The sequence below is a fragment of the Macrobrachium nipponense genome, chromosome 11 (genome assembly GCF_015104395.2).
Source record: "Macrobrachium nipponense isolate FS-2020 chromosome 11, ASM1510439v2, whole genome shotgun sequence".
NCBI classification, from domain to species: Eukaryota; Metazoa; Arthropoda; class Malacostraca; order Decapoda; family Palaemonidae; genus Macrobrachium; species Macrobrachium nipponense.
The window spans coordinates 49817442-49844859 of record NC_061087.1 but is presented as its reverse complement, the minus strand read 5'-3'; the positions used below and the strand labels follow the sequence as shown (position 1 = coordinate 49844859).

The 27418-nt window shown below is 40.6% G+C and overlaps 1 protein-coding gene across 5 annotated transcripts in view; it reads left to right on the top strand.

The window, feature by feature from the left end:
- LOC135205792 (inositol polyphosphate 5-phosphatase E-like) overlaps nt 1–27418 on the top strand; it is a 633907-nt gene that overhangs the window by 545669 nt on the left and 60820 nt on the right. For all 5 annotated transcript variants that reach the window (XM_064236969.1, XM_064236962.1, XM_064236954.1 and 2 more), the window contains one exon: nt 9844–9977. In XM_064236969.1, coding sequence (XP_064093039.1) covers nt 9844–9977 — 134 coding nt within the window. The remainder of the gene's footprint in view (nt 1–9843; nt 9978–27418) is intronic.

The following is a 27418-nucleotide window of genomic DNA, read 5'->3' as shown; positions in this document are numbered from 1 at the left end:
CAGTTCAAGGCCATATACATGCACTATACAAAGAATAGACAACAACATACAATTTAGATGCATGAGATAACACGATAAAAAACAAAGATTAATCGGTAATCTCCATACTTGCTGAGGTATTATAAAAGATAGTAATCAAAATAATGTAGTAAGATTGAGCATATTTAAAAAGAAAATACCAGTAATGACAATGATCATGGCAATACAATAATAATGACAGATGCTGCAGATGACATTTTGCAAAAACAAACGCCTCATTTTCCCATCTTTTCCACAATTGAGATGATCTTGCCTCACTACTTAGGACGCTTTGTATGAACAAATTGCTGCTGTTCCGCAGTCGGGTGATCAGACTGGACATTGTTCGCCTTACAATGATTTTCAAATTGTCCAGGTGGTTTCTGTGAACATCTGTGTGACGGAATGGTAGCGAGGAGTGTTTGTGAGACGTTGCAAAATGTCATTGTGAACAATAGTGATACGTCTCATGTTTTCCCTGGTGTAGTTCGTCCACAGGGAGCACCCATAGATGCTGTAGCAATACAAGATGAGCAGCAGCTTCAAGTCTCGGTGACAGAAGGCAAACCTCCTTGCAATCATGTTGCCAGTTGCACATAATTTACGACACCTCTGATCTATGTCTACCGTATCTTTTGGGTCGTCCGTGATAATGTGACCCAAATACAAAAATTCGTGTACGAATTCCAGCCAATGATTCCGAGGAAAATTTGTGGTTCTGCAATTTGCTTAAGCGATCTCGGGAGCAGCGACATGCACTGGGTCTTGATTTCGTTGTAGATTATATCAAATTCCTCTGCATATTGGCGGCAAGTGTCGATGAGTTGCTGGAGACCTTGGACTGATGTGGAAATCAGAACCATATTGTCGGCCTACCAGAGGATCTTTATAGTATTTCATTGACAGTGTATGATTGGGGGTGAGCTCAATTTGACATTCAAGGCATCTGTGTACGTATTTAACAGGTATGGAAAGAGAATGCCTCCTTGCCCAAAGCCCAAAACCTCAGCGGCGTGGTTGGTATGGTATTAGCGTCCCACCTCGGTAGTCGCAGGTTCGATTCTCGGCCATTCCATTGAGGAGTGAGAGATGTGTATTTCTGGTGATAGAAGTTCATTCTCGACGTGGTTCGGAAGTTACCTAAAGCCGTTGGTCCGCTGAATAACCACTGGTTCCATGCAACGTAAAAGCACCATACAAACAAACAAACAAACAAATTGTTTAGGGAGCTGAAGTTGTACAACAATACCTTACCCCATTTGACACAGAATTTCTGTGTGGAGAACCAGCAATATAAAATCTCAATTAAATATAGGGGTGTGCCTCTTTTATGCAGCTTTAGGAAGAGCTTCAGGTAGTTTACTCTTGTCAAATGCTTTTCTCACATCCACAAAACAAAGGAAAACAGGAGAGGCTGATGATAGGCAATAGTTCAGCAATTCTTTCAGGATGTAGATGCAGGTGTCGGTTGAGTGGTTTTCTTTAAATCCGAACTGGTTGTCAGTGGTGTGTAGAAAGGGGAGAAGTCTCACTAGAAGAACCGACTCAAGTAACTTTGATGTGATTGTTGTGATTGCAATCGGCCGGTAATTGCCAGGGTCAGCTGCACCCTTTAGCTTGTTTTTATTAATGGTATCAAGTGAACTAAGATTAGAGAGTCTGGAAGAAATTGGTGAATTATGCACGCATTGAATAGGGCAGCTAGCAAAATGTAGATTTTGGGATGGCAGAATTTGAAAGCTTCTGAGGGAAGACCATTGCAGCTGGGCGATTTATTATTAGGTAGGCTGTTCATGGCATTGCTGATGTTACCTGGCATAATACAATCTGCAAAATGAAATTGAATGTTATCAGTAAGAAGGTTATCTACATCCCTTCAGGAGTCTTGATCATTTATGCAACTCAGGATATTGCTGAAGCGATCGCCCCACATACTTGCAATAGCCTCGTCACCGACTGCTTCCCCTGCTCTCTGAGACAGTTTTTTAGTTTGGGATTTAAGGACTGGATATCTTTACAAAGATGCGGATAATCACCAGATTCTAAGTTTCTAGATATTACATTGGCTCTTAGTTGTTTTTCATTTAATCTGCAGTGCTTAAGAGCAAGTTTGAACTGCACTCTCGCCTGTCTCAGTAATGCAGTGTCTCCTTCCCTCGGGCTACCATTTTGCCGCCACAATGAAAACATTTCTCATGAATATGAATACAGATCTTTAATCAAGTCATATTCTGAGAGTTCCATCTCATGCTCCCTGGATTGGTGATTGCAAGGATTGCTCACACTGAAAAAAGTTTCAGTCCTATCAAAGCTGAATTTTGGGTATGATGTTTTCAAACCTGGATCTCTGTGTAGATTAAAAGGTGTGTAGACTAAAAAGTATGGACAAAAACTATCCATAATTCTGGAGTGTAGATAATTACAGGAACCTTTTGATCTTTTATAGAGCATATGTTAATGGATGCTGCTGAGATTTCCATGAAGTTTTCTTTTTTTATTTCAGGGCTGCAAGCTCATTACTAGAAAAGATCCAAGGGCTAGCCAGTTCATTAACTGATCTTGTAACAAAAAAGGAATTTTTTTTTTTTTTTTTTTTTTTTTTTTTGGGTGTAGGCCATTTGTGAATGCCACAACATTTTTGTTTCCAAGTTAAATAAATTTGAAGTAGTACAAGCATAAATTGTTCCTACACAATTTAAAAACCATTGGTCCTTTACATTAGGGGAATTACCCTCGGCGAAGCTGAAAAATGACATTAAACTCCTGAACAAGGTGGTTAGGCAGTAACTACCATCCGGTAGGCAGGAATACCCACCTGCTGGGATGTAAACATTCCAGTTTGCTTTCAGCTGTCATGCAATACAGATGTGTTTTCTTGAGCTCAGTGTCTGATTGTCGTTAAACTCAACTCTTTTGCTGGTGGGATCTTTTTTTCACTTTTTGTGTGTACTGTATATTGTGTGTTTGACATTTATTAATATACAAACCCACGATATATGATAACCTTATGTAGGCCATTTTCCTCAAACGTGTGTCTCGGGGTCGGTGGCCAAGGGTGTAACATTTGCTCCCCTATCAAGGGGTGTGACAGTATATCTTTTATGACTTATGCTGAGTGCTGCTCTTCACCGCTTGTGCTGTGGGCGAGTTTACTGAGAAGAAACTTCGGTGGAAGGTTGTTGAGCATTATCAAAAAGTTTTTTCGCTTCTGACGGGGCCCTTGGTAGCTGCCCCTTTGTCCTCCTTTCTCTCTCCCGATAATCTTTTCTAATGGCAGTCTCTCCTTTGGGAGGGGTCTCTCCTTCACACTCTTTGCTCGCATGTTGGGCAAAGAATGTGGAGGGGTGGGGTTGGGCAGTCGGATGACCTCTTCATAAGGACCTCCTCCTGCTTTGTAGGGGAGTTACCCTCGAAGCAAGAGGAGTCCCTCTCTACTGATCATTTTTTTATTTTTTCTTCAGGTTGACAGTGAGCATTGTAGGTGCAGCAGTAGATGGCTGGATTGTCACTGTTGGTTATTCTCTCCTTTACTGATTTTCAACTTTGGCACTCCTGCATGCTGTGGCACTGCCTTGTTGTACCTGTAGTCCATCTACTCCTGCTATGCCTCCTGTCTTGATTGCTCCTGTTTCCCTGGTGACCAGTTACTGGGCGGCTTCTGCTGTGCCTCTTGCCCCGGCTGCCCTGATTGCTCCTGTAGCTGATATTGACGTTCCTGTGGCTCTTGCCGGCCGGGCTGCTCCTAGGGCAAGAGCTTCTAGAGGGCTGCCTCCTTTCGAGGAGGCAGTGGGTTCTCTTGTCAGCTCTTCCTAGCCTTTGGATTCAGGAACCAAATCACATACCTCACAGAGTCTTGCATTTCGGGAGTCATTGGTCACTCAGACTTCAGTTTGCACTCCCGTTACCAGTTCTAAGAAGTCCGGGGTCTTGGCCTAGTGGAAACACTCCAGGTGCTTGAGTTTCTACAGAATCTCGAACATCCTGAACTGGCGCCGGAGGGACTTCTCACTGTCCTGGTTGTCCCATCCTTCGTGTCTTGGACCTTAGTGTCCAAACACACAAGATAGCAGGCACAGAATCCCCCATTAAGCATTCTTCTCTATGGGTTTTAGCCTTGAAGGAGACTAGAGCATTTACAGAGGAAAGAGATAGTTCTTGGCTGATGAGTACCACTCGCCCAACCCCCAATCATGTTTGCATGATCGGGTTGGCTCGGCTCCCTTGCCATGGCTTGGCTTGCCTGCCAAGCCAGGCCCCTAGTTGCATTTGCATGATCAGCTCAGCTAGGTTTGGCTCACTTGTCTTGGCTCAGCTTACTTGCCATGCCAGGCCTCTGGTAGATTTTGTGTAATTGGTTGGCTCAGCTCATTCACCCTTTCACTGCCTAATCCCAGATTGCATTTGAGTAAACTTTTCACTCTCCTCAGGTCAGTGGTTTGCCATGGCATAAGCACCGTCCTTTCTCCATGCTGCCATCATCACAGGTTGATGACCACCCACTGTCTACCCCCACTGCTGGCACTTCTAGCAGGACAGGTAGGAATGCCTTTTTTCCTTACCTGTTCTCTTACCCTCTCAGTTGTTCCGAAAGGTGCAAGATGGACTGAGACGTGTTTTGGTTGATTCTCGGATCATCTTGCCGTACACCCAAGTAGTCAAGGAAAGTTTCCTTAGTTTCTGTCAAGGTTCTCCTTTCAAGGAGAGAAAATTGGGAGTTTCTTGCCTAAAAAGTCTCGAAGTCTTCTTGGGGATACCAACACACTTGATTTTCATTTAGCAGATATCTTTGTGCTGATTCGTCAGCAGTCATCTTGGGGCACCACATTCCTTGCTTACAAGGCTGTTCTTGACCTGATGAATACCTTTTCTCTGGACAAGTAGTTGACTTGGGTCTAGATGCCCAATCAAGCTCTTTTTCCCTTCCACTGTCTCAACAGGAGCGATTCATCTTGCCTCGGAGGGGGCTTGTGCCGACTGCAGGTACTACTGCCATCTTCGATTGAACATCTGCTCTGTCTCCTCTCCTGTGTTTCCAGTTGGGGAACAGCCAATTCAGCTAGAGTTAGTCGTCTTCGGTGTCATGTTGTCACTGTAGAAGCCCCCCCCCGAGCAGCTTCACCTTCACTCTCTTCAGTGGAGTATGAAGGAGGGCTGCTTCCAGTCCTTAATCCTTTGTCTCTCTCAAATGATGAGAAAGGATTTAGGCTGGTGCTCAATCAACAGAACCTTTTGAATATTCTCCTTGAGAATACATCTATTATTGGATACACCAACCAAGTATTAGGAGCCTACCTGTAGGACCATTGTCTTTAAGATGTGCGACAGAGACCATAAGTGCCTTCTCATCATCATCCTGGAATTCAAGGCAGGCTTTTGGGCTTTCCGAGAGTTTCAAGATTTGGTTTTAGAGACAACCAGTGGTGGTGTTGCTCCACCTGTGTTGTTGTTAAGCAAGAACACCACAGTAGTGGCATTTATCACCAAACAAAAGGGTCTCATTTCCCTCTTGATTCAGTTGACATCACAGGTGCTCAAGTGTAACTATAATGCACTCGATAGTTCTATCAGCCAAACACATTTCTGGATGGCGTGTATTGGCAGGCAAGCTTGGCCTGTGGATTTGAGTGATTGGGGTCGAGTGCTTCCTTCACTTAATCTTTCATGGCGAGATTGCCTGTATAGAATAATGCCTATCTTCTTTCTGTTTACTGCCTGGTACAACTGAGGTCTGTAGGTATTCTGCTCCATCGCACCTGACCCATGGGCTGCTTTGATGACTCATGATAATTCTATGGGACAAACTCAACATTTTTTCTTCACTTTGTGTTTATCTAATTCGCAAGGTGTTCAACAAACATTGTTCACCCCAAATTGAGGATGAATGCCAGAAGACTTCATCTTTCACCCGACCTGCTAGCTCTGCTTCCAAGGTACCAAAAAGGGGTCCTCCCTGACCCAACCTTCAGAGACTATCCAGCTTCCCTCGCATGCATAAGCTTCCTTGGTGAGCAGCAACGAAAATAGCCTGGTAACTTTCAGTCCTCTCTAGAATGCCAAAGATTGCAGCCGTCTTCGCTGGTTAGTATCACTGATGGGACTTTTTCTCTGGTCAGAGGTGCTCTTCAGCAGATCACAAATTTACTCTTCTTCTTCTGCCGAGAGTTGCTTCTTTCTGATTCAGTTGTGAAAGACACAGGTCTGCATTCAACCTAGTCTTTCACCTGAATGGTATGTGACTCTCGTTTAGGGTTCCTGCCTCGTGATCCGCTCATGCCCTTGTGAGAATCATACATCTCTCAAGACCACCTCTCACCTCGCTCCGGCCTTGGCAAAAAGGAAAGACGATCTTCATGGACCTTCTTTAATGTGAGCCTTCAAGAGAGAGGGATCAATGCCTCAACTCTGTCTCAGTTGTTGTAGCGAACTCCAAATCCCCCGTCATCTGTTGCTAGGTTCGAGCCCTTCATGATTCCCTACTCCTTGGACTTTGTAATCAATGATCTAGATCAATTGTTACTTTGCTGTACTTTCTGAAAAAGACTCGACATCCCTAGCATAGATACCAACAACTTCTCACAAGCACTAACTTGCCCTAGGAGAATGTGTATAAGGGCACATCTTTCTCCTGGTTTTTGAGGCGATCAGGAAGAGGTTCTCTGCAGCTGGTGAGTCACCTTTGCATTCCAACTGAGAGCTCACTAAATCAATGGCCTAGTCCATCCCTTGCATTCTGGATGAATCTGTTGGTGTGGAAACAGAAATTTGGTTTCATCGGACCACATTTATGTCTCTCTACCTTTGGGTCTTGCCCACATATCCTTGGAACCTTTTTTCCTTGGATATGTGGTGGCTGCTCAACAAGTTGTGTTTTCTTACCTGGCTCTCCTCCTCCTCCTCCTTCCTTGTTCCCATACTTCTTTACCTTCTGGCAGAGACTAGTACTCGGACCTATACCTGCTGGAACTGGTGTCTGATGCAGTAAGTCTACACATCGAACACTCATTCTATTTTACTTCCTAGAATCATAGAAGGAATCCCGCTCCTTCCTTTAGCAAGGGGAGGAAGGAGAGACTGGCAAACCCTTTTTGGGTCTTTGCCTTACAACCTCTGACTCTTATGATTTTTTCCAGCCTTTTTTCGTATGAGTTGTGATTCCTCGCTGATTCAAAAAGGCCCAGTAGTCATTTGATCTCATACTTCTTATACTCTGATCAATACATCAGAGGCAGGGTACTCTTCCTAGCTCTTTCGACCAGGAGGAGTAGCCCATGTGTATTGGACTCCTGATAGTTCAAATGTTACAGGTTTATTTTTATTTCTCTCTTCGTTATGTTTGCGTGGCGTACCTACGAGTTCTTATTCTCTCTTCTTCTTCTGGTTCTCTCGTGGCTACGGGTAATGTTTGAAAGGTTATTTGTTATATGGGTTAACCTTCAATTATCACTTGCTACGGTTGAGTTTCTTTTCTCATAGGAACATTGTAGATTATTTAATTCGTTTAGCCATGTCTCTCAGGAGGTTCTTCTTTGCTTTTGCATGGGTACGTTTCAGGATTCTGGGCAAGTAAACACCACTTAATAAAATTGCTTATATTAGATAAAGTACAAAGTTCACAATACAACACTATCACACTATAATGGAACAGAGTGAGAAGTAACACAGCCTCCCCGTATAAGGTCTGGTTCTTAACTGAACTTCTCTAGGAGTTCAAATGAAGTTTGGACCTAACTGTTTCAATTAGCTCCTCCTTAACTATTCTCTAAAACACATCCTACTTCTACTTGAATGGCTTTCCTTACTTCCGGTGCCACTTCCAGATTAATCTGATTGGTTTCGTCACTTGACGGTAACCACCCACTGAAGGAGTCAAAGTTCATAGTTTCTGGTGTGGTTAGCATTTTACTGTTTTGGAAAATGAGTGCCAATGTTTTGGTCTGGTTTTCGAAACTGCTATTCGTGCAGTCTTATGCTGCACACATCTACTCCCTTTTCTACCTTAACCTCTGGTAGATTCTTCATCACTCTACCCTCACTATATATATTTCTACCAGTGGTTTTGCCTAACTAAATTGTCCCTAGCTATTCTCTGATCAGACTCTTGTTGTTTCCTAACACAAACAGACTCACTCAGATTCCACCTTCCAAACAGTGAGTCTTCCTATGTAAAGGACCAATGGTTTGTATATATTGTAAGAAAATTTTTTTTAAAGTAAATTGTATTTTTCCTAACTATACAAACTAATGCCCGCCTCGTGAAACCCCTCAATCTGAAACCTGGGCCGAAAGGCAAACTGGAATGTTTACATCTGGGCAGGTGGGTTTTTCCGCCTACTGGACAGTAGTTATTGTCTAATCACCTTGTTAAAGAGATTAATGGCCGTTTTCCAGCTTCGCTGAGAATAATTTCCCTAATGTAACGGACCTCAGGTTTGTATAGTTAGAAAAAATACAACTTTTAAAAGTTGTCATTTTATCAGTCATTAATTTATATTCTCCAGTTCCTCTGGGAATTACCAGAAACTAACTAGTTTAAATTTCTTAACATAGAGAAATGTCCTGTGAAGGATTACATTTATATTTTAATAAAATGGTACATTTTGTGATGTTTTTTGCATGTTTATGTAAGTGACTCCAAATTTGATGTATTACAGTTGGATTTGAGCTATTTTACCATTACCAGATATTTGACGTGACTGGTCTTAATGTACCAATTTCAATTTTTACAGTTTTACGTTATCACAATCTGGGGAAAAGTTCAGTCCTTAGCAGTCACTTGTATTACAGATTTTAGATTTGGTATTTATACTGAATCTATGTAGTGTAGATGTCACCTTATATTGTATTACACAATATCACACTGGCAATGAATGGGCAGACAGATTGGTAGAGTATACATGTAATGAAATGCCTTACACTATAGAATTTTTTTTTGCTTTTTTTTATTTAGGCGAGTTTTTCATACTAAAAGGCTGAAAATAACGAAGACTGAGCATCTCATGGAAGATTATGATTAGAACTAACCAGAAAATAGGAAAGTCAATAAGTCATTTTGTCCATGAGTATACAATAAAATGCAAGGGAGATGGGAAACTGCCTTTTGAACCCAAGAGATTGGCTTCACCAATTAAACTAATGAGTTTTAATGGCTGGGCAATTCCAGCCACTTTGCTGTGAATATTTAAAACAGTTCATCACTTTGTGGTCAAGAGTGCCTTGGGGAATCGTGGAGTTCCATTCTCTCTGTTAGGATGAGTTGGGTAATAAACCTATTCTCTAGGGTTATAAGGATGCTGTGCATAAATCAATTAGAGTTTTTAGGTTTGTTGAGGAACTTAGTCTTCTTTTTAAATATAATATAAGGGTTAGACTTTTAGCATTTATCATTTCCATAGTATATCAAACTTAATGTTATTTGTGTGGATTTTTACCAAGCATGTATGGACTGATTCCTACATTTCTTGAATGTTCACTCAAGATTAAAATTTTTAGCCTAAATTATTCGATTTTGCATTAATGGCCGGAGTGATTTCGATACCAATAAACATAAATTATTCAGTCATTATTATTTAGCATGCAGTAATATTAGTTATAAAACGGAATTGCTTATTTATAGGCAGAATTGTAATATCCAATTAAAGTGATCATCAACTTTTATCTCATCAGCTGGAGGTGGCATATTTAGTATAGATATCACTTACTTTGGTGAAGTTGGCTCTGTTTATGAAGGTTTTCAGCTGAAGATTTAAAGAAAGATAATATTAGCTATTTTAGGCTTAGTCATTCATATTGTAGATTAAACAGATTCTGATTGTGTTGAATCCTCAGGTGAAGCATTTAGTGAATTTGAAGAAGGACCAATTACTTTTGCTCCTACTTTTAAATATGATCCTGGTACCGATCATTATGACACATCCTCCAAACAACGGGTGCCTTCATATACAGATAGAATTCTATTTAAGGTAAGATTCATTAACAGTTATGCTCAGAAGTTTTTCATCTTTGTTAAGATTTAAATTATACTTTATACAATTATTTAATGATTTTGAGCGTGCATTTGCTGTTCTGTTTAAGTTGTATCATACAGAACAGTAATATAAAAAAATATTTTCTTTTATTGTGTTTCATACATATAATCAATTGCATTAAGGGAGCCTAAGAATTTTCCAAGATGCGATTTTTACTCCTGTAGGGGTGAAAGACCTTCCTCAAGCAAGGTATACCTCTGGGACTCACCTTGCTCAAGTTTCAGCTTAACTTTTACATTTTTATGTTTATTCAGACAGGGAAGAAAAGTCTTAACAGAAAACCATAGTTTATTTTGCTATAAAAAACACAAAGTTATTTTAAAAATCTTATTCAGCATTACAAACAATTGTTTCACTTCAGATGAATATCTGCAGTCGCCCAAGGCTTGGCAACCGATGGTTTTGAGTCCCTAGATTTGAGAAAACAATTGATCATATATTTTTTTTTTAGAATTCCACAAATTTACTGAAATTTCGCAAAAACAAAGCGTGAATTTACTCTATGTTGTGCACTACACGGGATCCATGTAGATGAAGTGATCTATAGTCATGCCTTTGCTGCATTCTACAACTCAGTATCTCTTCAGCTCTCACTGTTTAAGTTTGGATCACCTTGTATCTTGTTTATTTGTTACTTTGACAGAGCTTTTGTTTTAACGAGTCGGTAAAGGTGAACATCTAATCAATTATCTGTTGATCCATTGTTAATTCTTTAGAATAAGGCAGTTTTACATTTTTGAAGTTCACTTGGGTTTTGTTATGTTAATTGTAGAATGACCGTTTAGCAGCAGATAAAGCTAGGGAAATTAAATGTTATGGATATCTTAACTGACTAAATATATCATATACTATGTGTTAATCTCTCTCTCTCTCTCTCCAAAAGCTGAGGGTCACAAATTGTATGAGCTCGAAGGAATAATCCTAAAAATTACACTTTTCTTAATATAGGTTGACTGATTGGAAAAGTAATTTATGTAACTCTCTGAGTGGTTGGGCTTCCTATATACATTAAATGCATATTGATTGCCTGATGGTGTACTTCAACATCGAGAAATGGTAAAATGCCATTATTTTCCCATTCAACACTAAAGTCAATAACCAGGGAAAGGTTATTATGTGCTGTGAAGAATAACGAATTAAAACACTCATTATTGGGGTGAATATAAAGTTATTGTTAACATATCGAATCCATAAAATAGGATGTAAGCTTAGGGGAACTGTTGTAATTCAGTCTCAAAGGACTCCATAAACAAATTAACAATTACTGTAGAAAGACGAGAGTGACTCTAAATTGTTTTCATTTGCCATGAAAATTAAAAATGGTGGACATAAAGGTTAATGTCAAGTCCACCATATCATAACATTATTCCCCTTCACTTCCCCACATAGCGCAGTGTTCTTTTTTTATGTTTCTTTTGAGCCTTTGTCTGCGAGAAGAAAGTTCAATTCCCAGTGCGTAGAGCGTGAATCACGTGGCATCGCCCCTCTATGCATAGAAAGTAGTAAGGTGATGCTGGAGAGTTTTTTACCCTTGCTTATTGGTATCCCAGCATCAGTCAGTAGAGTGATTTCCCTGTAAAATTCATTGTTTGAGATAGAGAATATTTATGTTTTTTCCCCACTTGGTGACTACCTCTGAGTGTACCATCTGTTAGTTTGTGAAAACAAGCTGGAACAGTTGTTTACCTTTCATACAAAATCATTAACTACAACAGGTGGTGGGAAAACTCCCATCTGCTTTCAGCTTTCAGCTGATGTCATGTGAAGACGTCTCTACACATCTCTGCCTAACTGCCCCCTCGAGTAGGTTCCTTCACGATGGTGAGGGGTTAAGGAATCCTGCCTTCACTCCTGTGAATGCCTACAAACTTTTGGCATTAACTGGTGTGGACATTTCCACTTTCATCTAATCTAACTGCTGAGAAGGGATCGTGGGTTGGGAAGGGTTTGCATTTGAAGCTATTAGTGGGAGTTGTGGTGGTTGAGTCACCACCTGAAATGGTTTGGACCTGATTTTTTTCCCATCGCTATCTTAAGGGCAGAACCATCAGAATCCAGGGGGGGCTGGTGTTTTGGGGATGGGACTCCTGGCTTTTGTGCGGAAGCCCACCAATACGTTTGGGGTGGGGAGTTCATTCCCATTAGTGGGGACAGAACCCCCAGCAAACGGATTGGCTTATGCCTGGGCCACCGCTAACCTATTAGTGCTATCCTGAAAGGGTAGGGTATGGATGGACCATTGGGAGTCAACTCTCACTAGTGCCATTGGTGGAGGATGTAAATACCTAAGTAACTCACGATACTGTCTTGATATAGCCAAGTAGTAATACTTGAATGAATGTACAACTGTGTGCATGAGAATATGTATGTATGTACACACGCATATAAGTATATGTGAGTGTATGTAAGAGCATACGTGTGTGAGTGTGGATGAATGAGTTTTATTTTATTATAATTTTTTTAACCAAATATAGATTCAGACTACGTACTTATGTCCTCTGGGAAACTGGACTCACTGGCACCGTTGATGACTACTAGCTCAAACAAAGACCATTCTTTAAACCCCCCCTGATGTCAATAATAGTAGAGTGAAATATTTGAAAGTTATATATATGGAAAATATTCCACTTCAGTGTAACTATGAGGATATCTCGACCTCTTTGTATAGGTAGTATAGCTGGGATTCGTATGAACTTTCATGACACAAGGAAAATGGGAAGTTTGGGTAACATTTGATAACGAAGATGCTTTTAAAGGAACCTGTAGTTTTGATACTTTGAAAATGGGACTCATTAGTTAAAGGAGCCTTGACGGATAAAGCCCCAAGAAACTTAGACATTTATAAACCTGCAGAATGGAATCCAATCAACTCCAATAGTAGTACCATTGACAAAATAAGAGTCCCCCAACCTCTTAAGTGGCTGGTAGTGAAAGCCAAGGAGGAGAATTTCAACTATTATAAGTTTAGTAGGTACCTTTAGGAAAAAGTAGGTGGCATAATGAGTGGTGATATTACTAGATTTGGTAAGAGCTCTGTGTTAATTCATGCAAAATCTAAAAATCAGTCACAGATGCTAATAATGATGAAAGTTGAAAATAATGATATAAGAGAAAAAATTAGTTCTCACCTAAATTTTAGCTATGGAAGAGGTTTTGTTTTTGATAAAGACTTGTATGAGTTTACCGAAGCAGAAATTTTAGAGATGTGCCCACCAACTGTATGGAAAGTGAAAAAGGTCCCAAATGGCAATATGATGATTTTTACTTTTGAAGACAGTAATGTACCATCTCATATAGTAATAGAAAATGAAAGAGTGCGAGTTAGACCTTTTCCTCCAAAAGCATTACAGTGTTTTAATTGTTTTAAGTTTGGACATCCATCAAAAGTTTGTAAAAATAATGAGATGCATGATAATTGCTCTGCCCTAGAACATGGCCCATGCTCAGATACACCTAAATGTATTAACCCTTAAACGCCGACTGGACGTATTTTACGTCAACATTTTTTGTCTCTCGGGTGCCGACTGGACGTATTTTACGTCGACATACAAAAGTTTTTTTTTTTTAAAAATTCGCGGAAAAATACTTTTAGGCCTACCAGCCAAAAACTCTTGATCACGCGCCTTGGGGGATGCTGGAGTTCACGGATCAGGTGTTGTTTTGTTTACAATCGTTACGCAGGTGCGCAAGCGCGAATTTCTTTCTTGCCGCACTAAAAAGTATCTGTGACACATCTCGGAAATTATTTCGTCACTTTGACATAATTTTTTTACCATTTTAAATTAGCCGTTACATGGAGTATTATATATGCGATTGTGGTAATGTTTGCACCATTTTAAATTAGCCGTTACATAACGTTTTATATATGAAAATGTGCGCAATTTCATGTATAATACAAAAAAAAACAAAAAATAGTTGAAGGTTGTAGCTTTTCTCATTTTCGAAATATTTGCATATAAATCACGATTAATAGAAAAAAAATCACGTTCGGTCAAATTTGACTCGACCGAAATGGTCGAAAAACGCAATTGTAAGATAAAACTCTTACAGTCTAGTAATATTCAGTCATTTATCTTCATCGTGAAACAAATTCGAAGTCTCTAGCACAATATTTAAATTTATGGTGAATTTGTTTTAAAAAAAAAACTTTCCTTCCCTTCCGCGCTGCGGAATTCTCCGCCACAAATCTCCGAAATGCGTAAGTCCCATTCTCGGAATATTTGCTCCGTTTCATATTAGGCATTTCATAGAGTTTTATATATGAAAATGTGCGCAATTTCATGTAGAATAAAACAAAAAATATTTGAAAGTTGTAGCTTTTCTTATTTCCGAAATAATTGCATATAAAAAAATATATATAAAAAAATTCGACATTTGGTCAACTTTAACTCGTCAGATATGGTCGAAAAATGCATTTGTAAGCTAATATTCTTACAGTATAGTAATATTCAATCATTTGTCTTCATTTTGAAAGAAATTGGAAGTCTCTAGGACAATATTTAGATTTATGGTGAATTTTTGAAAAAAAAAATATGTGTTTACGTCCGCGCGTTACGAATTCATGCATTATTTTGTGATAATATTTTCTCTGTGTTGCTTTTATCGTTTTACAATTTGTTATATACCAAAATGATCGCAATTCAGTGTATATTACAACAAAAAAAAGTAACTTGTTATCTTTAACCGTTTTGCGCGTAGCGCGATTTGAATACAATTATATATGAAATTTCGTTTTTGCGCTATCATATATCGCATTTATTTATATTCATACTAATGATAAGTTGTTTTTTTTCATTTTCTTGATGATTTGCATACTAAACTTCAGGCAATGACAAAAAAAGGAGCCAAAAATGAACTCTTAATCTTCAAAACTAAGCGCGCTATGATTTTTTGAAAAAAAATATTTTTTCCGCTTCCGTGCTCACTCTGAAACGTCTCCGGTACACGGGAGACATTTTTTTTTTACCGCTTCGGCGTTTAAGGGTTAATTGTCAGCTAGACCACAAATCAGTTGATAAAATATGTGAAGAATTTAAACTTGAAATAGCAACCATTAATAAAGCATATACAGAACACATCAGTATTGGACATGCAAAACAACTCTTGGGAAGAGCCAAGAGTTATTCTAAAGCTCTTACTACCACAAGGACTCCACCTCAGTCTGTTACTCCTTCCTTATCCTCAATGAAGAATGCCTCTGCCCCTTTGGTTCAACATTCCACCACTAGGGCTCCACTCCAATCTGCTGATCCTTCCTCATCCTCAATGAAGGATGCTTCTACTCCTTTGGCCCGACATATTGGACCAAGTGCTCTGTCTAGTAAGGTTAGAGCACAATCGACCGAGACAGACATTGAAAATATTTCCATGTAATAAACTGGATATCTCCCTCAAACCTCCCTCTACTCCTTATGTATTATCTCAGGCAGAATCTCTGCCTGATTTAATGGAATTAGAGGGTAAAAAACAAATGAAGAGAGTAAGAACACCCTCATCCTCTCCTCCATTAACTCCAACAAAGGATAAAATCAAATTCAACAAGCAAGATGACGAAGGAAAACACTAGTTATCTAAAGCTTACAAGCAAAGCTTCCCATCCACTAAGCATTCAAAAATGACCTTGAATAGAGGACTACCCTCCAAAACATAGACACCTTATCTTCAATTTTACAATGGAATTGTCAGGAACTTCATGCAAAATATGAGAAACTTGGAGTCTTACTCTATGAATACTCCCCTGTTGCTGTATGTTTACAAGAAACAATGCTTGATGTCCACACACCTTGCCCAAGAGATTATATATCATATAGAACACAATATAATTTGGAAGTGGGAAGACATGGACGTTGCCTTATATATGTTCGCAGAGATCTTCCTCATTTTCCAATCCCACTAAATACACCTTTAAAGGCTGTTGCGGTCCAAATTCACTAAAGACGAAAATACACACTCTGTTCCCTTTAACTTCCACCAAACAATCCCATCACTTGAGAAGAGCTAATTGGTTTACTTCATCAGCTTCCGCGACCATTTCTTGTCATGGGAGACTTAAATGGCAGACATCCTGTATGGGGAAATGTGACATCAAATCAAAAAGGGAATATTATAGTTTCCATAATAGAATATGAAGATTTAGGACTTTTAAATACTGGAGAACCCACTCATTATCATATCCAGTTCCAATTGCACGATGAATTTCAGATGGAAGACGAATGATGATTGGCAAAGCAGTGACCATGTTCCCATAATAATAAATTCCACTGACGACCCACCAGTTTGAAGATCTCCACGGTGGAATATTGAAAAAGCAGATTGGAACAAATTTAAAGAGTTAAGCGAAATAGTAGTTTTCTGTAAGTTAAAATGTCACATACTATCTTAACTAGTGTTCATTTCCGTTCTGAAGGTCGTAAAACTAGGCTAACAAAGTTTACTTATGATTTTCACACTAAATATACCCAATGTAGGAGACAGGAATATAGTAAGGATTTTCCTTGCCCAGAGTTTCAAGATTGGGAGGATGAGAAGTGGAAAACTTTTGAAATCTCATCTAGATAGACTCAAAAGAGATAGAAAGAGGAAGGCAGCCCTTAGGGGTGTAAATAAGGCTAGTACAGATTCAACTCCTCTGCGTAGCTTAGTGGATGATAAATCTGTTACTCCTCCTGCTCCTCGTTTTCCTCACATCCTGAGTCCTCCTACTTTTACCGCCTCCTAATCCAGCTTCTCATGATTCCACCCTACATGACATTGCCAGCCTCAAGTCAAGGTTTGAGCATAAGTTTGGATTTCTTTCCAATGCCCTTATTGAAATGGGGTCTGCTATTAAGTCTCTAATGGAGAAAAGTGTACTTAGTGAAAGTGCTGTGAGAATTGATAGTGTTATGAACGTTGAGGAGGTGGCTGACTGTCCCACCAGTGCTCCGTTGAGGAGTTGGCTGCCTGTCCCACCAGTGCTCCTAGACAAAGGTCCCTGTACTGCTCCCCCGCACCAGGGAGAAGACATACAGGAGATTTAAGGGAGGCTGGTGGGCAAACCCCACTGGCAGTCGCCCCCTCTGTCGAACCTGTTCACCCGTAGGTATCGACTAAATGCCACTGGAAATGCATCTTGTGCATTAGCTTTCTTTGGAATATGATTTTTCCTGATGAAGAAGCATTCTTCAGAAGGCACCAGACTGCTTAAGTAAGTAAGTCCTTTCTTCTTCATCCAAGAAAGCTCTTTGTAAAGTGCATAAATGGCTAGCCTGTAAGAGGGAACAAGGCAAAACTAGATTTGCTTTTCCATTGAGTAAGCTTATGAAGATTAAGTATACATTCTATGCTACCAGAGAAGTGCCTTCCTTGGGAGTCTCTGTCTCCTTCAAAGGGGACTTCTCTCCTTTGGTAGACTATACTCGCAGATCAGCCTTCTCATCTACAAATGTCATGTTTTCATCTCCAGAACTTGACCACATTAAAAATATCTTTAAGGTGTTCGAGATCTTTAGTTTTCTTGGTTGGGCGGTAGGAGCCTTAGTGAGAAAAATTGAAGGTTGCCCAGTTCTTGCAGAAGACCTGCCCTCTGATTGGTTAGGTTTGCTTTTGTGTACTAACAAAGCTGTAAGAGATGGCTTATCGGAGCTCACCTCTCTCTTTTCAATGGAAGTGTTGAAGAGAGAGCTCTGGTGTTCTTTTACTTTGACACACCTCTTCCCACAATTTACTGTGAAGGAAATCCTTTCAGACTTGCAAAAGAAGTCTACGGCAGATCTGTTAGCCCAGTCCACCAGATGTCCAACACAACTTACTCCTTCAACCTCTTCATCATTTCTTCCCCTGCAGTCACAGTCCTTTCATGGGGGAATAAAAAAGATGCATGCAAGACCCTTATCTAACCTGCAACCTCTTACAAAGTCCATTAGGAAGTTCTCATTCAAACCCAACCCTAAAAAGTGAGAACTTAGTCCTCTGTGGCCCAGTAGGAGTGAGACTCCTATCTCACTCCTACTTTTTTGGAAGAAATGAGTGCAAAGGGGAGCGGAGCCTTGGGTGGTCAAGGTCCTCAAGGAAGGCTACACCATTCCTTTCCTAAAAACTCCTCTATTAGTTACGTCACCGATTACCTTGACGGTGTACTCATAAGGTTCATCAAAGTTTGCAGCCCTCTCACTGTCATCACTAGGGAATTTAAGGATCTCCCTAGCCTGGTCCTGGCATCGAATTCAGCCTGTATAAGGTTGTCTGGGAGCCTGGGAAGCCTCTCGCTAAATTGTGTTATTGCACAATCTGGCTTGAGTTTCCCTACTGTGAACGTAGCTGGGAGATCTGCCCAAAGATCTTCGGTGCCTGGGAGGAGAAGGGATGTGGGCTCCGTTTCTCGGAGTTGAGGCATGGGCTCATCTTTCATGGCGGCCTGAAGAGTCAACTCCGCCAACTTTGTGGTGAACAGAATGGGGGTTTCTCCGTCCACCACAAAGATAGTAAAGGGGCTCTTAAAGGCTTGGAGCTTGGTGTTGGTACAATCCCAATCCTCCAAATTCCTCAGCCAATCCCTCTGGGCCTGATCTCGGCTGAAGGTTACATTCTCCTTAGGAATTCTGTCCTCCCTTCTCATCGCCGCCTCTGTAAGACGGGCGTAACCAATGAATGGTGGCTGTAGGTCGGCGGGGTGAAACTCGAAGTCCTCAAGCCTTTGAGTACCGCAGTCTGCCAACGTCAGCATTCCGTCCTTAAACGGGGCATACTACAAAACCCTCCATGGGTTATTCGCTGTATACGGAGGAAGGGTATCGTAGTCCGGCATGGGTTGCACCGCCATACCGGGCTGTGGGAGAACTGCTGAAGGGTTCTCTCGGAGACCTGCCATCAGGTTCTCCTGGTTGGTCAGCCTTTCCGAAATGTTTCGGATCGACTGGCCCGACTCCTCGAAGGAAGAAGAGATGTGTGTTAACATCTGTTCAAACTTGTCTTGAACTAAGTTCCCAACAAAGTTCCCCATTTTCTGCATGATGTTAGCAGTAAACACTTCCGTGTCGAAGGGGCTAGGGTCCTTGATCACGGTAGGAGTCTTGGGGCGTGCCCCCGTAGAGGTCGAAGGCTCAGGATCCGCAGATGGCTGAGCCTTGTCCTTCAAGGACTTGCCTCTGGACCCTTTGGAGTGCGAAGAAGTAGACTTCGACTTCTCTGCTCCGGGATGGTGAGCCGGAGACTTATGAGAGGAAGAAGACGTAGTCTTTTTAAACACCGTCTTCTCCAGGGTCTTTAACTCACGCTTCCCTTTCACCTTAGGGATAGCCTGAGTGGACTTCAGCCTAACCGAAAGTTCGCTCTCTGAAAAACCTTGGAAAGAAGGAGTAGAAGGTATAGGGGAAGTAGATCCAGACGGACCCAAGGGAAGCCCTTGAGCCCCCAACAAACCTGCCTCATCCAACATACTACCTGCTTCACCTACCGCCATCAGTTCAAGGTCCAAATTCAGCGTCGCCACATCATCTGCGATCTCAGAATTCCCCTGGTCTGCCAGTGCCTGGGCCACCTGATGTTGAATGGTGGCAATGTACGGGGCCGTCGCTGCCGGGTCGACGTAGCAGGTAGACTTGCCTCCTGGGAAGATACGGACAGCCATATTCTTGTCAAGGATGTGTGGCTGCCCCTTGGTAACGTTCTTACCAAATCCGCCGACCCAGGCTTTCAGGGTGGTCGATGCGGCCTCCTTGACGGCGACAGCCTGTAAAAGAGTGTTATTGTAAGCCCTAGATTGGGGGAAGCCTAAATAATATGATAATTATATGAGAAAATATATCACTTTTGTATCTCTTATTAGGACTGCACTTGTATAGTCAAATTTTATATAGCAATTGAACTCCGGTATATACTTACACCAGAGGTAAACTGTTCCACGAGATCATACCAGATCGAGCAGGCTTCATGGTGCCAGACTGCTATGTCCGGCAGACCTCTTGCCCACAAGGGTCCTGTAACACAGTGTTACAGCCGGATTCCTGGCAATGGGTAGCCTGTAATTGAACAGATACATGAGTATCAACACTGACTAACAGGACAAAGTCCATTAAGAGATATGAAACTCCGGCAGATACCGGAGTGGGTAATATGGGTATTAGCCTTCTCTTGTTCTCCTGTAGTGGTGAGTGTCCAATAGGACTGGTATACTAGTTGGAATAGTTCCGGCGTACCGGGGTAAGGAGTTCCACCAAACTAGTAACCAGCCTATACGCCGGAGCGAGGAGTACGAGGACGGCGGGGAGAAGCATGAGTAGGCTAAACCAGTAAATAATAATAATACAATTTTGGGAGCACAGCTCCGCCGTGAGAAAAAACTCGCAGGCACGAGGAGAACCCGGTTGGTGAGCGGGCACTCCGCCGGCTAGCGGAATATAAAACATACAATATATATAAATGATAACAAGAATCAATAACTGTATAGAGATGCATGCAACGGAGCTTCTCTCCGTCACCCCCTTAAGGAACTGGCAGAGCCAGCGGGGCCCGCCACTGACGTGGTGGGTAAGGGGGTTGACCAGGGTAGGAGAGAGAGCGGTAAGGGACCCGAGGGGGCCTGCGCACGGTCGAGCGAGGTGGCCAGCCGAGCCCGAGCGTACAGGATACCTCCCCGTGGAACCCAGGGTGTGAACAGTAGGAAGAGACAGTCTCAGATGACCCCCCACTGACTCCCATATCCTCTCCAGGTAGAGAGGAAGAGGGGAGAGAGCCCTGATGGTTGCCGTGGCAACATGAGCGAGCGATACTTCCCCCCCCCCCATAGGAGGGGGGGAAGTAGGGTGGGGGGACTGAGCTAGTGGCTCATGGCGATCGCCTGGTTCACCGTGAACATGGTAGGGCCACGCAGTAGGATAGACCCGGCGAACTGAGGTAGCCTAGGCTACCTCTAACTGTCTCTAGCATGCAAAACAAAATTAAACACAGTCATTATGAAAGAAAGGAAAGGAATCATCAGGAATAGAGAAAGTAATGTCCTGGAGAAGCTAGGCTAACCGACCTGAGAGGGAGGGCACCTAACTACTCGGGAGCTGGCCTCTGCCGATACGTAATAACGGAGGGCGACGGCCAGGGTAGTAGGACTAAAAAGAGAAGGACACATGTCCTAAAATGCCTAACAGACCTAGACAAAGGTACATGCATGCATGAACACTGAGCTATGGTAACAAGGCATAAGCTCAATCGAGCTAGATTCCCATAATAAAAGGAAGCACATCCTGCACAACACGAAAATGTAATCAAATAATACTGCAATGTCATATCTACAATGGTATGGGAGACCGAAGAAGCCTGATTAATGAAACATGCGAGGCGAGCCGGCTGGGGCGAGCCTGAAACCATGTCGCAGAGGGCACCATCATAGAACCTAAATAAAAGCGGTAAAACGGGCCCTAGCTGGCTAAAAGTACGTGAAACACTTAGGCAGTACTTAACTTAGCTGCGGCGATGGCTTGGAGCTCCATAACGTAAGATAAATCCAGTAATGGAAGCACAAAAACACAGCGAGGAAAAACGTGTGTGCGAGATGCTGCTAACGAAAAGGATGGTCGCTAGAGGCGCTCGTGCTGGCGTGGGAGCGCTAGTAGTAGTAGTTACTGGCGTGGGCTGTGTATCAGCCCTCTCTAGCAGGAGGATTTTATGAAGGAGAGATCTAAATGGCAAGAGGCCCATGGTAGTGGTTTCACTCGCCCCAGAAACCATACCAACACCCTTTTTATATAGGGTGAGCAAGTCAGAATACTCTGACATCCCATTTTAGTTTTTTCTCTGGTAATGTTAGTAATATTTACCTTAGAAATATGAACTAAAAGGATATTTCACAAAGTGACACGGGCCGAGCCCAGAAATTACCTGTTTGGCGCTTGGCCTCCTCCCCTCGCATTGACATTGGAGCATTAAACAAATTGAATTCTTTGCTAGGTTGGTTCCCTATGTCCCGGACCTGTTCACCTACACACATATGGAAGAAGTGCCACAGCACGAATTTTGAATTTTTAAGCTGCTGCAGGTTAGGGAATCATAGCTAAGTATTACTTGGTAGTGTATATAAAACTTAATTTATTTTATCATGAAAATTTCACTTTTCATCCGCCTGTCATAATTTAGGCTTGCTGATGACATTTCGGTCCAGGTGAATACCTTTGCAAGACACTTCCTATAACTCTTGCTCACCATAGGAAACAGGGTTGGCAAAAACCAATGGTTTTATTTTTAAACCAAAGACCTTGGTTTTTTTGTTTAAACCATGGTTTTTTTTGGTTTAAACTATGAAATATGGTTTTTTACGGGGTTTTCATTTTTTTTTGTGCTACTAGGTATGGTTATTTTATGGGTTCATTTAATTTTTGTGCTACCCAGTATAAAACTAAAGCAATTTTAATGATAATCACAATTCTGTGGCCCTATATGTATTTGACATACAAGTTTGAGTCTTCAGTCATTTCTCATCTTACCCCTTGCTCCTGGTGGCGTGCATTAAAAGGCAAAATTGATATCAGTGTGATAGAAGATATCTGTGGTTTGCTGAATGGAGTTGCTTCAAGTGCAAGCGTTGAGAGAATCTTTTCGGTCCAGGTGAATACCTTTGCAAGACACTTCCTATAACTCTTGCTCACCATAGGAAACAGGGTTGGCAAAAACCAATGGTTTTATTTTTAAACCAAAGACCTTGGTTTTTTGTTTAAACCATGGTTTTTTTGTTTAAACCATGGTTTTTTTGGTTTAAACTATGAAATATGGTTTTTTATGGGGTTTTAATTTTTTTTGTGCTACTAGGTATGGTTATTTTATGGGTTCATTTAATTTCTGTGCTACCCAGTATAAAACTAAAGCAATTTTAATGATAATCACAATTCTGTGGCCCTATATGTATTTGACATACAAGTTTGAGTCTTCAGTCATTTCTCATCTTACCCCTTGCTCCTGGTGGCGTGCATTAAAAGGCAAAATTGATATCAGTGTGATAGAAGATATCTGTGGTTTGCTGAATGGAGTTGCTTCAAGTGCAAGCGTTGAGAGAATCTTTTCTTCTTTTGGTTTGGTACACTCCAAACTCAAACAGACTGGGAATCAAAAAGGCTGGGAAGTTGGTTTTTTTTTACACAAAGTTTTAAACAAAGACTATAATGTAGATGAAACAGGGTAGTTTTTTGTTTTATAGTGTTGATCAAGTTACCTTGACATTGAAATTTTTACTTTATAAACCAAATTTGTCTGAAAAATTATGAATGGTCAGAGGCTAGGATTTGTATGAAAGACAATTTATTTTTCTCATGTATTACAAGTTTTTATTATTATTATTCAGTTATTATTATTATTATTATGATTATTATTATTATTTATTATTATTATTATTATTATTATTATTATTATTATTATTATTATTCTTTGAAATTGTAGTTTGATTTTATTTTTATTTTTGTTAACCACTGCTAACATTTGTGGTTATCACCACCAAATGGTGTTTATTTTTGAAATTTTTCTTGTTTATTTGAATCAGTCGTTTTTACTTAGGTACTTGAACTAGATGTGAATAACTGATTTTTTTCTTCATATATACCTGTGCTAACACCAAATGGTTAACACCAAATGGTGTTTATTTTTGAAAATTTTTCTTTTATTTGAATGTCTTTTTTACCTATTTCAACTTGAAATGAATAATTGCTCTCTCTCTGAAGCTATGATTAACATGATTGTTTCTTTTTATATAACTAACCCCCCCGCCCCCTTTTTTTATTAAGGATATAAAATAATTTACAAATTTCTTTTAACCTAATTATCTGAGGTTTACCAATTGTATGAATACGTTCAGTTACATCAAATGTTATATTATGGCACGGTAACACAAATATACTGTAAGATAGTTACAATTCAGAATGTTTTAGTAGGCTAAAAAAGTAAACATTAACATTGCCAATTTTATTTGAAAATCCAAGTAACTGATAAAAACACCAAAAGTTGCCAAAAATATATATTACCTATAATAAAAGTTATAAAGGAAACATGAAGACCAAAAAATATAAAAAAAAACAAAAATAAAAAAAAAAAACCATGGTTTTTTAATTGACTGGTTTAAACCATTTGGTTTTAAACCATTTGGTTTAAACCACCAACCCTGATAGGAAATATTATGTTCCCTTGAACTGATCACTGTTGACCAAGCAGGTTGACGAGGACCTAACTCGTCTGTATCCCAGTCTGTCAAGAGAGTGCCTCTGTGCAGAAGGAGTCTCACTACCCCCAGGCAGAAGCAGCAGTCCAGTTAGTCTCATGGATTGATCTTTGGGCCTGTCAGTGGCCAAGGCCACTTCTTATTTGGGCACCTGTACACTTGAGCAGGACAGAGCCTTCAAGAGACAGTTGCTGTCTGGAGGTAGGGCTATTACCTACCTCCTCCACCAGACAGCCAACCTGTGGGCTTAACCTCTTGTTGAAGAGTTGAGATGCTGTGTGGTCTCAAATCTCTAGGTTTGTTAGTCCTGAATCAGCTTTCATGCTCAGGAACGGACCATTTCTGGAATCTCCCTCCCTCTCTGCTAGAGGTGTGGTGGAGGCTGTGGTATATGCCCTTCCTCTTTAGGTCAGGGAAAGTCCCAGGGTTCCTTAGCCCCCCATAGAGGTACCCAGTTTTCTATCATGGAAGTGAAAGACTTACAGAGACTCCCCTTTTACCCCTTCTCCCATTCCTGGGAGGGGGACAAGGGAAAGAAGGATGGAGGATACTGGGTGCAGCATTCCTCCCAGCTTGCTGCAGATGGTTGGAGGGTGCCTGTCCAGCCATTAGGGAACTTGGCAATGGCATGGAGTGGAGACCTCTACTACCCTTTGAGTCTTTGCCACCCCTTGACCGGACCCTCAATCCGGTCAGGTTACAAACCTACATTTCAAGCTCACAGAAGGACCTTGCCCTTTTCATAGCAGTGAATGTGAGGCTCCAAAAAGGTGATGTTTTTACACCAGCCTGTTCTTGGTGGAGAAGGCGACAGACAGCTGGAGGCTAGTCATCTCTACTGAACTGGTTCGTTTGCTAGACCTACTTCAAGATGGAAATGGTCCTTTCAGTTCTTTATTCCATCATACCCCCTGATCCCAACTCCTTGACGAGGTGGTGGCATAGGGATCCAGTGCAGAGAAAGTATGCCCCTTTATGCCTATGCTCTGTAATGTGGATCCAACTGAACACTGGGACCTTTAACTCCTTTACTCCTCCTCCTCTAAATTTTCCCCCTTCTCGTCTTCTTTCGTTGACGACCTTGGCATGGTTTTGGACAATTGAATTGACTGCTCTTTGAACTTGATGGAGGGTGGAGTTGGACGGCATGCCACTCCACCCGTAAAACTAGAGTGCCTGACGTGGTCAAACAAGGGGAAATTTTTATGTCAAGCCATGCCCACAGTGTTGGGTCCGATCTCATAGGACTGACGACCCTTAAGGCACTGTGTGTATGGCATATATCCAGGCGAGGATCCCAGTGCAGTTACCACTATGTAACAATATTGCTTCTCCCCCAGTTGGGCCTCCTTGGTGAGAGGGACTTCATCCTGGAAGAAATTAATCTTATTCTTTTATGGCAAATACACTAAATCAACCTATGACTTCTGGCAGGGCAACAGACTATCCCCAGGACACCCCAGTTAGTGAACAGCAGGATGGTATCAAAACTTTGTTACCATATAGACCACCAAGAAAAAACAAATATCGTGTTGACCCAACCTTGACCCATTTCGACTCCCTCTTTGGTAGTGGAAGTTGGTCAAGATTCCTTACTATGGAAACAGAAAACGTTAAAATTGGAAAACTTTTTGTTGAATCGACATTCAATGGCAGAAATGTCATTCAGACAAATAAAAGACCAAACGTGGTTAATAGAAACCACAATAAGAAGCCAGTCAGAAAATTACTTAACAATAAAAAATATTGATAACATAAATGTACATATAAAAAAACATGAACAGTGTGCAGGGTACCACAGTACTCCCTGATGATGAATAACCTATAGAAAAAATATATTGCTAGATTCCCTTAAAAAGATATATAATAATGTCCAGATCGCGAAATTTACAACATAAATAGTAGAAGAAGTAATGGAAAAACACTCAGAATAGCAAAAATAAAATTTGACGGCCTTTAAAAATTAAAATTATGGGCCAAAGCAGAGAACTTAGACCGTACATTCCAAAACCACTACAGTGCCAAAACTAGCAAGTATGGACATACAAAGAAAAACTGCCTTAATACACCGATATGTGCATACTGTGGATCAGACAAACATTCCACACTGGAAGTGCGGTGAACCAAAGTGCGTGAACTGTGGGCAAAATCACCATGCAAGATCTGAGGAGTGTGTGTATTATATATACAATACAGAATTAAAATTACTTCAAGAAAGAACAGGAATACCCATAAAAAAAGCCAAGTTAGAATTAAAAGTCAGAGGAATGTATAATCCTGCTAAGAAACAAACGTTTTCAACTATAATAATTTCAAACAATGAGACAAAAATGGAAATGGATAAGAATAGTAAAACCCTAACAGAAAAATGCAAGGAAAACCAATTACTTTGCATGAAGAGAATAATATAGCAAAATACCAAGAAACATGTACAAATATTTGTTCAAATTCTTTTTAGATATTAAAAGAAATAGAATCTCAAGATGATATATGTACCACTGAAATATTAGAAGAAAGTTGCCATGAACTAGAAGCTAAATACAAAAAGAGGCCCCTGGAGAGGACTCCGCCCAAAACCAAAAAAGCCAACAATTACTAGAGAATTGTCTGTTAAAGCAAAGACAAACTACCCAACGAAAGCGCACAAACCAAGAAATAAGCATATCCCATTGTCTCCTAAAATAGTAATAAAACCAATGGAAGCAACAACCCAGAACATCATAGAAACAGCTCAGGAACAAACCATAGACAAAAATAATTACATGATGGGAGAAGAGATTACACCATCACCAATAATAGGTGCAGCAAAAGCAAATGATAAAAGAACACAACACAAAAATACATGTGGATGTAATAAATGTTTCATAGAATTGTGCAACAAAAACAGAAATATAACAAAAGACAGTTTAACGAACAGTAAAATTTTTTATAAAATACAGAAATAGAGAAACTACTAGTTTGGACACACACGGAAAAGGCTGTCTGTGCATTGGACATCTAATGTCTTATAAAGAAAAACAAATAAATGCAGTAAATAAAATTTAAGAAAAATGCAAATTGACGAACCACAAAAGGAAAATAGCACTTGAGCACACTTAACCTAATATTTTCAACAATTACATTATACAATGGAACGTAAATGGCCTCCAAACCAGATTACATTTGGGAGAATCACAACGATTACTTAAAGTATATGAACCAATGG